Below are 16,872 nucleotides of genomic sequence, written 5' to 3'. Positions count from 1 at the left end.
CATTTATGGAAAGAACCGAACAGCTTCCTCCCAGTAAACATTTCATTGATGAACAAAGCTTGAAGTTCATTTAACTCTGACTTATAATTCTTAATGAGTTAGTGTTAAGGATCTTAATTTTCTTTCTTAGAGGAACATTACAGGAACAGATTTATTGTTTCTTTATAGAAAGAAAAGAGAAAGCTGTACCTGGTATTTCTACCTGAAGCAATGAAAGAAATTTCAGTACAAAAATGGGTATCCAGCATAATGCATCGGTAAATACAATAAAGAAAAACCGTTTGGCAAGGATCATCTCTTTTTTGACTTGATTCCGTATTTCAGTTGCTGTGATAGCACTTTGATGAACGCTGTAAAACATGCTTCCATAGGAAAAAACTATGATGATAAATGCTGCCAAGTTAATACCTGTTTAGAACACAAAGATTATTGTTAATGTATATGCACATTTTTTTAAAACAAACAAAGAAAACTTACCCTTAGCTGTTATTAAGGAGAAGATGCAAACAACATAGCATGTTTTTTGTTCTTCATAAGAATTACTAAGGTACTCAAAAATCATACATTTTTAAAAATTTGAAGTAGTGAAGTAATGAAGGATTATGACATGTTTAATTTAAAAATGGCATCTTAAAATGAGATTATAGTGATTCAATGACTATCCTGGGTCTATTAAATTAATCTCTCTAGTATTATTTTTTTTCCTAATTCAATTACTTTAAGTTATACTTTGAGAATATTTTTTATAAGAGAAAACACTTGTATATCTACTCTCAAGCCAAAGACTTGTGTGGCTACTTTGAGTTTGTTCAAGTTCTAAAGGCAAAGAGTTAAAATATATTTTGCTTAGTATTTTTAGGGTGAATGCATGAAATACAAATGTTTAATGTCTTGTCTTATTAAGGTGCATCATGTTGGAATTTATATGATAAAGGGGTAATTTAGGAAAAAATTCCCCTCAGGGAATTCTGATAGAATCTACCCCCAATGTCAATGAGAAAAACCAATTAGAGCTGAAATAAAAATTTGTAAGCATTAGAAGGCATAATGAGGTTCATACTGTGATTTAGTCTAACATTTGAATGAAAGGGCTTATAATACAGAATTTCTTACCAAGAAAAATTGCCACTGAATAAATCTGGGCTCCAATACTTTCTGTGTCTTCTGAATGAAGAGGGAAACATACTCCATTGGTGCCATAGTAGTTTTTGAAAAATTCCTTATTGCTCAATGGAATGAGAGCCACTATAAACCCAATAATCCAAATGAGAATCAGAACTGTAATTGTTCTGCATTTTCCAGGTCTTAAACATCTAAAAGGATACACAATGCAGATATATTTTTCCAGTGTCAGAAACGTTAAAAGTAACACTGATACTTCTGTGGACAGAATGGCCAAAGATCCCACAAGCTGACAATGAATGCTCTCCATCCACAGCTGTGCATACTTATTGTATTCTCCACGAAACTTCAGGTCAAAGGCTCCAATCACAAATAGATATATTCCCATTAGGCAGTCAGCACCTATAGGAACAGTAAATTGCACAAATTTGAGAAATAAGTGGGTATAATGAAATTATCATAAGCAGTTATATTTTTAATATTGGCAAAAAAATAAGCCAAATTTCCTCTATCTTGGGAGGAGGTAATTTTTATTCTAAGAATTCATTTATGAGTAAGGACCTCTTCATGAACTCTCTTTGATAGCCACTCTTATAGCACCCTCTACAGCTAATTATAAAATCATTTCTCGTCTGTTTTCCTCTAATACGCTAGACTAAGAGCAGGAATCTTGTCTGTTGTGTTTTCCATTCTAGTCCTATCACCTAGGAATGTTGAATAAATGAATAAAATGCAATTATGTTGAGCATTCAATTAGGGATATTATTATTTAGTTCACCACTTCCAATGAAATTCTCCCAATTAACAAGATAAGGACATCATGCAAAATCCCAGAGGAAGTAATTCAGAAGTTGTTGTGATAGACTAATGACTATGAATTTTGAAGTCTATAATTTAGAAGGTATGAATAATGATGAAGCACTTTGTAGTCAGTACAATTTTGAGGGGCTTGAATTATTTACCCAGAGCTGGCCTAAGCAAACCTGTTCCGTCTGATTCTTTTTTCCTAATTTTACATCATTCTCTGTCTCTTTTTAGGCATCCTCTTCCTTCATATCAGCTGTAAGTGAGATACGCTACTTAGTATATTTGCTTTTTTTTTTTTTTGGTGAGGAAGATTGGCCCTGAGCTAACATCTCTTGCCAATCTTCCTTTTTTTGCTTGAGAAAGATTGTTGCTGAGCTAAATCTGTGCCAATCTTCCTCTATTTTCTATGTGTCATGTGGCCACAGCATAGCTTGATGAGTGGTGTGTAGATCTGTGCCCGGGGGCCAGCCCGGTGGCACAGCAGTTAAATTCGAATATCCTGCTTTGGTGGTCCAGGATTTGCTGGTTCAGATCCTGGGTGTGGACCTACACATCACTTGTCAAGCTGTGCTGTGACAGGCAACCCACATATAAAGTGGAGGAAGATGCGCACAAATGTTAGCTCAGGGCCAGTCTTCCTCAGCAAAAGGAGGAGTATTGGCAGTGGATGTTAGCTCAGGGCTAATCTTCCTCAAAAGAAAAGAAAAGAAAAGAAAAGAAAAAAAAATAGATTTGTGCCCGGGAGCCAAACTGGTGAACCCTGGGCCGCCAAAGTGGAATGTGCAAACTTAACCACTATGCCACCAGGCTGGCCCCAGTATATTTGCTTTTTAAGCACACATTACATATTAGAAAGCAAATGAGATTTTTTCACTGTGCAAGCTTTCTACACAAAGTGCCTAAAATCACATCACTGTATAAATCATAAAGCTGACTCTTATCCTTAAACGCTGAAATTATAGTCTAGCCTTCACCAGGGAAATTGAGCATACTCAAAATTTTGTAGCTAACAATACAAAGTAGTAAATAATTTCTGAGTTCTATTTCTTAGGTGGCTTGAAAAAAACAATTAGACATTAGACTTTGAATGAGGGTAGGGGTGAGACATGGAACAGCACACATAAAAAAGTAGAACATCACGTGGGTTAATGCTCGCTTGAGGAAGTGTAGATAAATTACAGGCCACTTGACCCACACTATAAACACCCTGAGGACTGGTTTCTTGCTTATTTTTTTTTAAGATTTTATTTTTTTCCTTTTTCTCCCCAAAGCCCCCGGTACATAGTTGTATATTCTTAGTTGTGTGGGTCCTTCTAGTTGTGGCATGTGGGACGCCGCCTCAGCGTGGCCTGACGAGTGGGTACCATGTCCATGCCCAGGGTTCAAACCGCTGGAGCACTGGGCCGCCCGCAGTGGAGTGCACGAACCCAACCATTCGGCCATGAGGCCAGCCCCTCTTGCTTAATTTTTTTGTAGTCCTCATTTAGTATAATACCTTGCAACACATTTCAAAAACTTTTGAAAAAATTTAACACTACCTAAAAACATTTTCTTATTTAAATACTTAAAATTATGAAGGGAAAAGATTCTAGTAGCTCAGAGACCAGAGAAACAACTATTTGCTGTCAATATCTATGAACTGGATCTGCAAACAAAAAGTAAATACAGCTCTAGACATAAAAATGTGATTATGAAACGTTGCAATTGTATTCACAGTAAAAGAGTTTACCTACATAGTAAAAGATTTGCTTTAATAAAATATTATGCCTTCAGAGAAGAAAACTAACAAATGAGAGCTTCTCTATGAGACAAAACTAATGAATGAGAGCTTCGTTAATCTATGTAAGGTGATTGAATTTCCTCGTTTTAAAAGCTTATTTTCTTTCTTTTTTTTAAATATACTTTTGTGGTTTTTTTTGCAGGGAAAGATTCACCCTGAGCTAACATCTGTTGTCAATATTCCTCTTTTTCTTTCTTTTTTGTTTTCCTCCCCAAAGCCTCAGTGCATGGTTGTATATCCTAGTTGTAAGTCCTTCTAGTTCTTCTATGTGAGCCGCTGCCACAGCATGGCAACTGACAGATGAGTAGCGTGGTTCTGGGAAGGGGAAATAAACCTGGGCCACCGAAGTGAGGACGGTGCCGAACTTTAACCACTAAACCATCAGGGCTGGTTCTAAAAACTAATTTTCTTTCTGATCACTAAAGTAATTTTATTTTCATTGGAGTGAATGTGAAAACAACATATAAGCAATAAAGAGAAATTTTAAAAATCTCATAATTCTACCACTCTGTTTAATTATTTTCTAATAGCAATGCTTTTGTATATTTCAAAACTATAATTCCTCTTCAACTAGGAAGTACTCACAGCAGAGAGAAATGATTGACATGGCATGCAGCTTGTTCTCAGATCTGATGTAAGGTCGCATGCAAATGACAAAGATGTTTCCAAAGCATGTAACTGCAGATACAACCCAGACGAAGACTCTCTGAATAATGCTCGCCAAGAGATTCTCTAGGGATGAGATTCCATCCGTGTTTGGTTTACAGCTGCGAACATGTGGTGCATATCTACAATACTGGAATTTCTTAAAATATCTGATGCACAAAGAGAAAGTGAAATAAGATTTTAAATTTAACTCAGTGTCACTATACATTAATATTTATTTTCTACATTTTCGCAGTAGAAAGAAAATGTCTTATATGTAGGATGCAGACGAATGTCAAACGTTAGGGATCCAGAAGCTTTAAACTTGTTTAATTCTCATTAACTTGATTTTACTGTAAAAGAATGTGTGGGTGAGAACAATGAATAGGCATAATGAATATACCAGTGTTAGACATGTCTTCGAATACAGTCATGTGCTGCATAATGAGTTTTCTGTCAACAAGGGACTACACATATGATAGCGGTCCCATCAGATTATAATAGAGCTGAAAAATTCCTATTACCCAATGACGTAGCCATCATAATGTAGCACAACGCCTTACTCATGTGTTTGTGGTGATTCTGGTGTAAATGACCTATTGCACTGCCAGTCATATAAAAATATAGGACATACAATTATGTACAGTACATAATACATGATAATAAACACTATGTTACTGGTTTATGTATTTACTATTCTATATTCTTAATCATTATTTTAGATCTCTTCTACTCCTTTTACTTAAAAAAAGTTTACTGTAAAAGACTATGCCATGTTATGCCAGCAACAGCCTGCTACATCTTGTGTTTATCACCTCTCTTTACTGCATTATTTTCTCTTGTGCTTGATTTAAGTACACTCTGATGTTTGCACAATGACACATTTGCCCAACGACACATTTCTCAGAATGTATCCTTGCCGTTAAGCAATGCACGACTGTATAAATAAACTGTTAGCATGGGATCAAAGGAATCCATCCAAGGAAACTTTTACTGGGTTTTTAGTATTTGGCATATGTAAATACACTGTTACACGGCTCTTATTGTTGCTGCAACTGATCTTGCTTTTAACCTCAGGAGAAGAGTGAAGTGCTTTCTCCTCTGTGTTTCCATGGCTTTTCTATTATAGAAGTTATTATGTATCTATAATTACTTCTTAACATGCCTGCCTCTTACATTAGATTTTGGTAAGTAATAAAGTGTTCAGTAAATATTTGTTGAGTGAATTCTTTCACCAATAGAGAGACTCCCTCCCCTTGTTGATAAAGACACCATCTGGTTAATCAATAATTACTACTATTTTACCAGCAACACCAACACCATTTATTGAGCATCTTCTAGGTACCAGGAATAAATTCTCAAATGAACTCCATGAGGTAGGTATTAGTATCACCATAGGAGGAGATGAATCTTTAATAGAGGCAAATTATTTGCTAGGAAATTTTCTAATAAATGTAGTAATTGAGATTCAAATTAGATCTATTTATCTCTAAAGCCATGTACTCTGGCAAAAAATATGAATGATCTTCATAGTGTAAAGAGGTGTAGTAATACAAGATAAAAGCTCGGCAATTACAGGATATTGTCCTGTTGATTAACTCCTGCTGCCCAGATGCCTAGGTCTGCCATGGTTTCTGCCCAATTCAAGTCTGTTCCTTGGAGTTTGTGAGCTTCGCCATTTCCTTTCAATAAACTCTTTTGTTTAATTTAGTCAGAGTGTTGTGTAGAACCAAGGAAACTTTTATAAGCATTCTCTCTAAGGAATTATAAAGAACAAAAGTAGAGTGTACTGTGTTAGACTTAAAATATAAGCAAGATCACAGAGTGGTGGTGGCTGACTCAACACTTTCTAGATTATTGAGAATTAATTACCCTGGAGGTCATTCTAATACCTGCTATAGGATTGCATTCAATTAAAGAAAATGTTTCTAAAGCATGTAATCGATGGTACAATGAGACACACTGTTAGAATAAAAGATTTTTCAAAGTTTCTGTCTTATCCGTACACACTTGCTCCAATCGTGCCCTGACCTTGGGGCAATTTTCACTAAGGAGGATTTCTCCTTACCTTCCTCCATTTACAGGAATTATTTATTTATAATTATCTTATGTTGTTTATATAAATTCCTACTTCTTCTGGTAGCGCTTACACCATGTGTACAAATTACTAGCTCATTAGGCAAACATCAAAGTGTATAAATGGTAACAGAGCTGAGGAGAACTTACAGGACTCAGTGGGTTCCCTCCACACTCGTGTTCTCTGACGTTCAAAAGCTCTCCTTTGATTTTACCAAACCATGGAAAACTAAAAGTAATCCTGCCCAGTATAAACACTTTAAGAGTTAATTATTGTTTAGGCAAATCAGTCAGTAGAAAATGTTAATAGATTGGCTGCATTGGGTATGGATGTATTAGCACAATAGGTGTGGACACATAAAAATTTAAAATCAAGGTGAAGAACAAGAAAAATATCTGCTTACATGTGAGAGAGATTCATAAGAGGTCTAAACATCCTTTGTTGGATATTTGAAATTTCAATTCCTTCTAGGCTGCTAAAAATATCAAATTAATTGTCAAAATAACATATATTATACAGGGTATAATAAAATGAGTTTTTGTGAAGGACAATTTAATAAAATGCTGTTAGTTAATACTTATTCTGAACCAAACATTCATACTCAGCCTGCTCTAGGTACTTCCTCAATTTCTTTTGGATTCTGTTATTTATACATATATATCTCCCCTATTTGAAATTTTTAGATCCTCATAGATCATGGCACAATGCTTTGTGCACAGTAATTACTCAATAAATATTTGTGGAATAAAGGAACAAGCATTATCCTTTAGACAATATTACAGTAGCAGAGGAGTTTTACATTTTTGAAATTTTTCTAATAATTTTTAAATATGTTTTTCTAATAAAATGCCATTTTACTGAGGGAACATTTAAATGAACTGAAGCTTATCTTTTTAAGGCAATTATTAGATCCTAAAAGAATTTTTTTGTATGTGTGTGTTGTGCAAGTAAAGATTTATATAATCTATAATATTCCATCTTGGAGTAAAGATGGCTATAATGAATTCTTAGATATCCAGTGCTAATGGAGGAATGAACATGCATAGATGCCTTCAGAGGATCAAAGCAAACAATCCAATATAAGCTCCTGGTGATTATAGGAAAACATAAAATGATTCATCATTATCTAATTTTTAGTTTATAAACATGTAAGATAAAACTAATAGCTGTTTGTTTATAGTCCAGCAAGCACTCATCTTATATGTTTTTGTGGAACTTAATTAATATCCTGGGAATAAAGCTTCTGATTTGAAATATTCCATAAATCTTATTTTATAGAATTTATTAGCTAGTAATATATAAATAACAATTTTATCATAAAACGATCCCCACAGGTGTATACTTACAGAGACTTGAGTTTGACAAGGTGATCAAATTGGTTTTCTTGAATTTTCTGGATTGGATTATAGGAAAGATTCCTGTTTTTTTAAAAAAAGCAACAGTAGGTCACTTCTAGAAACTGCTTGAGTAAAGAGAAAGTATGTCTGTTGACTTTGGGTTACTTTTAAACATTAGCAACAAAAGTACAGTAATAACACTTGCCTCACAGGGTTCATTGGACATTTAAATGAATTAATGGAGATAAAACACTTAGAACAATGCCTAGCTGTTAGTAAGGACTCTATGATTGTGTTCATGATAGAGAGAGAGGGAAGACAACATGGGCATAAAGGTGGAGTTGTCAAGAAATGGCTCCCACCAGAGAAGTGGTAGGGTACCCAGAGAGAAATCACACCTACTTCACATGCCTAGGAGCAGAGGTGGTTTAAATTCTCTTAAAAAATCTCATTTAGTCACAATTTGAATTAATGGAGTCACATTGAATATTTTTTACAATAAATCTTATGTCAAAGGTGGCATATTGTACTAGGGATTTGTGAAGCATTAAATGAAAAGTAGAAGGCTAGAGCTAAGAACAAAGACACATAGAACAGTGACAGTACATGTGAATTTAAACAGAGAAAATTTCAGAATCTTTGTAAAACAACACCTTGAAACAAGAATCATTGGTTAAAAGGAGCTTCTCAGGGCAAGATCTCTCTTTAAGAAATTTATTCTAGATTAGACCATTAGTTAGGTGGGTGAGGGAGGAGTTGTTGGAGGGTGGTAATTACAGGAAGCAGGAAAGAGAGGAAGAATGACAATAAAAAATGAATTGTATAAAAGAAACAAAGTGGACTCAACAATCTAGGAATGGAAGAGAACTATCTTAACATAATAAAGGCCATATGTGAAAGCCCACAGCTAACGTCATATTCAACGGTAAAAGACCTAGAGCCTTTCTTCTAAAATCAATACCAAGACAGGGATGCCTGCTTTCACCACTTCTATTCAACGTAGTACTGAAAGTCCTAGCCAGAGTAATTAGGCAAGAAAAAGAAATAAAAGGCATTCAAATTGGAAAGGAAGACAAAATTATCTCTGTTCACTGATGACACAATCTCACGCATAGAAAATCTTTAAGATTTCATGCACACACACAAAACTGTTAGAACTAATAAACAAATTCAGCAAAGTTTCCAAATACAAAAGCAACACACAAAAATCAAATTCATTTCTATACAGTAACAATGAACAATCTGAAAAAAAAAAGGAAATTGATTCCATTTTATGATGGTATCAAAAGAACAAAATACTTGGGAGTAAACTAAAGGTGAAAGACTTGTACTTTGAAAACAAAATGCTGCTGAAAGAAATTAAAGAACACAATAAATGGAAAGACATTCTGTGTTTACAGATTGGCAGACTTAATATCAATAAGATGTCAATACTACAGATTCTACGTGTCAATACTACAAAGCAATCTACAGATTCAGTGCAATCTCTATTAAAGTCCCAATGATATTTTTTGCTGAAATAGGAAAATCTATCCTAAAATTTATATGGAATCTCAAGGGAGCCTAAATTGCTAAAACAATCTTGAAAAAGAAGAACAAATTTGGAGGTCTCACACTTCCTGAATTTAAAACTTACTATAAAGCTACAGTAATCAAAACTGTGTGGTACTGGCATAAAGACAGACATGTAGACCAATGGAATAGGAGAGAGAACTCAGGAATAAATTCTTGTTTATATGGTCAAATAATTTTCAACAAAGGTGCCAAGACCATTCAATGGGGAAAGGACAGTCTCTTCAACAAATGGTGCTGGGAAAACCAGATAGATATCCACATGCAAAAAAATGAACTTAGACCCTTAGCTTACACTATGTACAAAATTAACTCAAAATAGATTGAAGACCTAAATATAAAAGCTAAAACTATAACATTGTTAGAAGAAAACATAGGGGAAAATCTTCATGGCATTGGTTTAGGCAATGATTTCTTGTATATGACACCAAAAGCACAGGCAACAACAGAAAAAATTGAAAGACTGGGCTACATCTAAATTAAAAACTTTTTTGCATTGAAGAACACTATCAACAGAGTGAAAAGACAACCTGGAGAATGGGAGAAAATATTTGAAAATCATATATTTAAAAAGGATTTAATATCTAAAATATATGAAGACAAAAATATATAAAAAATATAATGTAAAATATATTATATATATAATAAAATATATACAAAAATATATAAAAACAAACAACCCAATTAAAAAATGGGCAAAAGACTAGACGTTCTCAAAGAAGATATACAAATGATTAATAAGCCCGTGAAATAGATGCTCAACATCGTTAAACATTAGGGAAATGCAAATCAAAAACACAATGAGATACCATTTCATATCCATTAGCGTGACTATTACCAAAAAAACAGAAAATGAGTGTTGTCGAAGATGTAAAGAAATTGGGATCCTTGTGCACTTCTGGTGGGAATGCAACATGATGTAGCTGTTATGGAAAGCAGTATGGTATTTCCTCAAAAAATTAAAAATAGAATTACTGTATGATCCAGCAATTTTACTTCTGGGGCTATACACCAAAAAAGAATTGAAAGCAAGATCTCAAACAGATATTTGTACACCCATATTCATAGTAGTGCCACTCCAATAGTTGAAAGGTAGAAGCAACCCAAGTGTTCATCAATGAATGAATGAATAAACACAATGTAGTATATACAGACAGTGGATTATGATTTAGAATAATATTTCAATTAATTATTAATAATTAATTTATAATATATATAATATTTATATTTAAATAATGTATACTTATATTTATATATTTTATAATTTATATATTATTTTATATATTTTATTATATGTTATATTTTATATATAAATATCTATATATATTTTATATATTAATATATAATATAGTTACATATTATGTATTATACATTATATAATATAAATAATATATAATATAAAATATTTTGACTTATAAAATTTATATAATATTTATATAATATAAAATATGTAAAATGAATAATTAAAAATAAATAAATATTAATAATTAATTGAAATAATATTATTATTCAGGATAATAATATTCAGAAATTCTGACACATGCTACAACGTGGATGAAGCTTGAAGACATTATGCTAAGGGAAATAAGCCAGTCAGAAAAGGACAAAGATTGAGTGATTCCACCTATATAGTGTACCTAGGGTAGTCACATTCATAGAGACAGAACATGGAGTGGGGGATGCTGGTGTGCACAGGGATGATGGAGAGTTATTGCTTAATATGTATGGAGTTTCAGTTTGGGAAGATGAGAAAGTTGTAGAGATGGATGATGGGTGATGGTTGCACAACAATGTGAATGTACTTAATGTCACTGAACTGTACACTTAAAAATTGTTGAAATGGTAAATTTTATGTTACGTATATTCTATCACTATCACAATTTAAAAAATAAAGAAATGAAATGACAAAATTAATATCAGTCTTACAATTGTGAGAGCTCCTTTAGATCCTTAAATACATTCGGTGAAAGATTTTCAATCTTATTACTTCCTAAATCCCTAGGGAAATAAATGCAAACATGGTATATTATTTCTTCAGACTTTATTCATTAATCTGTAACTTATTAGGAAACTATTATACAACTTTTTAACAATGCTATTAATGAGTTATATTAATTACCAGAAGTCTAAATTTTTTAAAAAGGGAGTGAAATGGCAAAAGACAATAATATTTTGTCCCCTTCCATCACTCACTCAGAGACAAATACTTGATGGTATTTACAAGAGGTTTTCGCATATTGAGGTATATGGGGTAACTTCTGGCTCAAAACCCATTCGGCTGCAGCTAAAGCCTTACGTATGGCCTATCAGACACATATTGCTTTAACCACTATAGAATGCACTCTCTTAAGAATGCATACTTCCCCTTCTACGTCTTATTGGTAATGCCCTATTGATAATGCCCCTATTAGTCCCTTTCTCGACATCAGGGTCATATTGACCTGCTAATTTGTAACTGAATGCCTCTTTGGAACTTTGATGAATATATGTCCTGAGCATGTTTAATGTATGTTCTTTGTTCTAAAAAGGTATAAGAATGTACTGAAAACATACTTCTCCAGATAATTTTCTTCCTTTGTGGAAACTGTCTTCTCAGGTTATAATCCTCACCTTGGCTCAAGTAAAACTCACCTTATCTCTCTTACTTATAGAATGGTTATTGGTTATTTTGCATCAACAGTATTTGATCTGGTTCTAACAATACAATTTTCTAATTCAACTAATATGTGTGTTGTGCCCCTTTTTCCTTTCCCTCCTTCTCTCTTTTCCTTCTTTCCTTTCTTCCATGTTAGAGGAGGATTAAGGTTTGGAGCCTTAATTTTTTCTTTTGCTTGGGTTCACTATGATTTTCAAATGGAAGTGGATTATTTCAGATGTAAGTTTCTTTCACAGCTGGTATACACAGGATCTCATACATTCCTGGGGCAGGATATTTTGCGTGTTTCCTTATGTATATATGGAGGTTGGGCTGCCTAGTATGGTATGACCTTGTAGCTTAGCAGTAAGAAGGTTTTTGACAGTAGCAGCTATTGTGGTAGTTTTGACAGTGGCAGCTCTCGTGAGAAAAGCCTCAGATTCTTCTAAACGAGATAGTGTTTCAATAGGCTTGAGTTCTCCAATGTGATCAAGAGATACTAAGAGAAAACCTAACCTCTTTCCCTATCCATCTCCAAATCCTCTTAGATGCCACAGGGAGAGTTAGGAGAATAGATCTATTTGTTATGTAAATTGGAGTGTTTATAAGTCAAAAGTTAGATTGTTCAACTTTGAAGGGCAGGATAGTTTTAGACTGAGTTTTTTTTTTTAAAGATTGGCACCTGAGCTAACAACTGTTGCCAATCTTTCTTTTTTTTTTTTTCCGCTTTTTCTCCCCAAATCCCCCCAGTACATAGTTGTATATTTTTTAGTGTGGGTCCGTCTAGTTGTGACATGTGGGACACTGCCTGAGCGTGGCCTGATGAGCCTAGGGCCAGTGAAGCAGAGCGCGTGTACTTAACCACTCAGCCACGGGGCCGGTCCCTAGACTGAGTTTTTAAAACTAAAAATAAGTAGCTAATATAACCTAATACGTATTATAAATGTCTTTGCTGTAAATGTTTTATTTTCATATTGCAAACTGAACTTTGAGATTATTTTTGTTATTTACATGTTTATACGTGAATTGTCTAAGATAGATTGTTCTGATTTGACAATCAAAGGAATCTTTCTAAAATTTCATCCCTTTCTTGAAATCTTTCAATAGCTCCCTGTTGCCTAGAAGATAAAATCAAAACTGTTTAGTGTATCATAAAATATCATTAATTATCTAAATATGTAGCCACTCTATCTTTCCAGCTTCATTTCCTACCACTTTCTACTCAGTCACAATGACTTTCACCATGGCCTGAATGCACTTCAGTGTTCTAACCTTCATGTTTTTGCCTGGGTGCTTCCTTCTGCCTGTAATAAGATTTTCTTCTTGTCCTGGTGAATTTCTATTTGTCCTTCAAGATTCTGCTCAAATGTCACTCCCCTGTGACCAGAGAGGTTAGGCATTCTTTTGTCTGTTCTCTCATATACTCCTTGTGCACACTTCTATCACAGTGATACCGGCTCAACACAAGGTTGACATAAGGGAAGCCAAATCACAGCAAAGAAACCATATTGTAACTTTGAATGACCTCTGATTAACTACACAGCTGGACATGCACTCTCCAGGAGATATACGTGCTCTGTAGATTTTACGGCCCCTCTCAGCTACAATAAGTTGATAACTTTGTCCTTTTGAGTTCCTTAGGAATATGATAACCCCTGGTCATTATCATGACCCCTATGCTGATAGAGACCATCTATGACAAGTGAAAGATCAGTGTATAGGATGTTGCTCCGATCTCTGATGCATATCCAGTAAAATAAAAGATTACAGGAACTAAGACCAGATGTCTGCCCCACCATCTGCAGACCAGATGCCTCCCCTATCTGGAGACCTGCCCCCTATATAACTGGCTTGTAGTCATTGTTGTGTAAGTTGGTTCTTTTGGACATTAGTTAGCCATCTTCCTCTTTGCTAGCAAGCTGTAATAAAACCCTTTCTCTCCTACACCTTGCCTCTCGACTATTGGCATGTTTTGTGATGGGCAGATGACCTCCCCCGCCTTGGGTGGGAACAGTAGCACATATGATACATACATCATGCATAACGTTATATTGAAACTATTTCTGTACGTATGTGCTTCCCTTCTGAAGGCTGTGAGTTCTTTGAGTACGAGAACTATACCTATTCATCTTGGGTTATCCAGTTTCTATCTTAGTTTTAGTTTTAGCTATTCTTTCTATCCCCAATTAGAAGACTATTAACAGACGAATCTGTCTGTTTCACATTTGGGTAAAAGAGGGAGCACAATTTCAGTTCCTTGTATGAGAAGCCAAGTAAAATATTGGTCATATTAGCAAGGTGATGTGAAAAACAGATTTAGAGTAGTCCACTAGCATATTAAAACTCCAAATGTCACATTCAATAGTTTCTGGTGGGAGTGCTGGTTTCGGCTATTGGAGATAATTCTGACATATGGTTCTTACAGCATGAATCGCGTAATGGCCTAGATCCTAAGTGACACGTAAAACGACCATTTTCTCAGTTTCGGTTTAGGAAAGTTGGTCTAAACTTAACTGGACTCCAGGTCCATTTCTGGATTCACTGAGGAAACACATTATCACCTAGAGTAGTTGATGTTAAAAGCACAAGTTAAATCAAGCACGTGGCAAAGATTTCCTGCCACCAGAGCTACTTAAAGTCTACTGTGACAAGTGAATCCTGATTGCTGCCAATTTATTTGCCCTCATTAACTCTTTTGGTGTGATCAAGCCTGAGGCGGCACAGAGTATAGTCAATCCTCTCTCAAAAGGAGATTCATCCTCTTATTTTAGATCTAAACCCAGCCATTTAAAACCATCACCTCTTAGAAAGCATGCCATTTTTATCCTTGTAAATCTGATTTTTCAGGCCAGTGGTTAATATGGGATAAGGCAGGCTTTAGGTAAAACTAATTATTGGCCTTCATTACCTTCTCTGTAGTTATTGTTGCCCTTTTCTTTACCCCTGAACCTGGATTAGCACTGGTTATGGACTAAGCTGTTTGTGTTCCATGTTCACTGCTGGTTACTGATACTTGCATAAAACCTGTACCTTACCACCACCAAGAAGGTTAGGATTTGGAGGAATTGCCTTCTTATATTCAGAGAGTAGTTGCAAGTAGGATAACACAAGGAAAACTATGGACCCCTAGACTAACTTGTATTTTGATGGCTAGATAATACCTTTGGATCACCTGCGTGAACCTTTCCCTACTAATGAAAATAAAATAATTTCCTATATGCTGACGATATGGTTCAATTGCCAGATACCAGGAATTGTTAAAACAGATGCTTGGTTCTAATGTCTCTTGAGATTTTTTCACACATTTTCTGAATGATTGGTACTGCCTACCGAAAAACGTTTGAGGTTAATGGTTACAGAAAAAATGCTGCAGTTTCAATGGCTGGTTTATTAAATGTTTCAGAGCAGAAAGCAGGATTGTTTCTTGAGGAGTGTTCCTGCTTGTGACATATGTATTCCCTCCACTTATTTCAGTACACAGGTAGTGTGTCCAGAGAAACATTCTAGTTATATTCCTTAATTTTTATGGTAAAGTTCTAATAAATCAATGGCCAGCCCAGCTAATTGTCAAAACACGTAGATCTGTCCACAGTCTATATTCTTTCCAGAAACACAAAATCGAACAAGTTGCTAGTCCAAACTTTAGCAAAAACCCAATTGATAAAATTAATACTAAAAAAATAAAAAATTCTTTGAGGAACATGCACTTCATCCATTGTTCTACATACATTTTATTGTTACAATAAGTCACTATGTACTTGGACCACAAGGTTTTGGTTCATCACAGAGTTGTCTTAATGCTCTTTGGAAGTGTGTCATTGATCTTAAAAAGGGACATTATAAGTAGTTGTCAACTTCTCTCCCTCTTCTGTTATCATAGGTTGGAATGTTATCCAAGGAAGTATCCAATTTCCTTATAAATCCAAGATTATCCTTTGGTTTTAGAACCAGCAAACTGGTGTCTTTTTACCCTTATGGTCTCTGAATCCTAACCCCCTAGGAAACTTAAAGACAAATTTTCTGTCCCTCACTAGCAGAGGGACAGAGGGATGTAGGATGTATTTTATAGATTACTTTTACCCTGACTTTATTTTTTCTCTGCAGCTATATTTCCTTTATCTCACTTTTCTCAAATATTTATTATATGTTTTTTCTTTTATGTGTATTTTTGTAAACTATCAGGATTCCTTTGTGGCTCAGGGTGTATATAAATAATGCTAGGTAAAGAGAAAAGAAATATTCCTTAAATGTATAAAAGCACATATGTGAAACAACTATGAACTAAAACAGTGGAAAGGAAGTTCTTATCAATATATGTTTAATCAAACTTACAATTCATCTAGTTTCTGGAGGGGTGCAAAAGTGTTCTCATTTAGCTGATTAATTTTGTTTTTCCTCATTACCCTGAAAGTAAAACAAAAATATGTTGTAGCTTCTTGAGGTAACTGATAAATGTGCTATTAGAGAGGAGATTAACAGCCTGCAAAAGCACAGATAATTATACATAGTGCATTTTTCACACCAAGATATTTTGAAGTCGTATGATAAATTACCCAATCTAATTTTAATCTTAAATTTCCCAAATCCTTTAATGACGATAAAAATAAAATATTATTCAAAATTTTAAGTGAAATAGAAAAGAGAAATAGTGAAAACCTCAACTCTTGAGAACAGAGACTAAGTATCATACAACCCAGAGCACAGGAAGATGTTTTTGAGTTGCCTCTTCAGTCTGTGTAGCACGTCTGTCTAACAAATACCCCGGACACGATATCGCTCACTCATACACATTTGGTAGTTGATGTGATTTAGGGTGGAGTTGCCTAAGAAGTCTAACCTAAATTGGACCAATTCAGATTATCTCTAGTTTGGGATGTTGAATCAGACTTTTACTCTC

General features: G+C 34.5%; 1 protein-coding gene across 14 annotated transcripts in view; it reads right to left on the bottom strand.

Moving 5' to 3' along the window:
• RXFP1 (relaxin family peptide receptor 1) overlaps nt 1–16,872 on the bottom strand; it is a 114,294-nt gene that overhangs the window by 8,721 nt on the left and 88,701 nt on the right. For 6 of the 14 annotated variants that reach the window (XM_070504981.1, XM_070504975.1, XM_070504986.1 and 3 more), the window contains 7 exons: nt 16,308–16,379; nt 11,267–11,338; nt 7,778–7,849; nt 6,835–6,906; nt 4,295–4,524; nt 1,114–1,524; nt 190–408 (listed from right to left, as the gene is read on the bottom strand). In XM_070504981.1, coding sequence (XP_070361082.1) covers nt 190–408; nt 1,114–1,524; nt 4,295–4,524; nt 6,835–6,906; nt 7,778–7,849; nt 11,267–11,338; nt 16,308–16,379 — 1,148 coding nt within the window. The remainder of the gene's footprint in view (nt 1–189; nt 409–1,113; nt 1,525–4,294; nt 4,525–6,834; nt 6,907–7,777; nt 7,850–11,266; nt 11,339–16,307; nt 16,380–16,872) is intronic. The other 8 variants (XM_070504985.1, XM_070504982.1, XM_070504976.1 and 5 more) reach the window with 2 other exon arrangements.

This window comes from Equus asinus, chromosome 3 (genome assembly GCF_041296235.1).
Source record: "Equus asinus isolate D_3611 breed Donkey chromosome 3, EquAss-T2T_v2, whole genome shotgun sequence".
Lineage (NCBI taxonomy): Eukaryota > Metazoa > Chordata > Mammalia > Perissodactyla > Equidae > Equus > Equus asinus.
The sequence above is the reverse complement of the archived record's forward strand: the minus strand, read 5'-3'. Positions and strand labels throughout refer to the sequence as shown.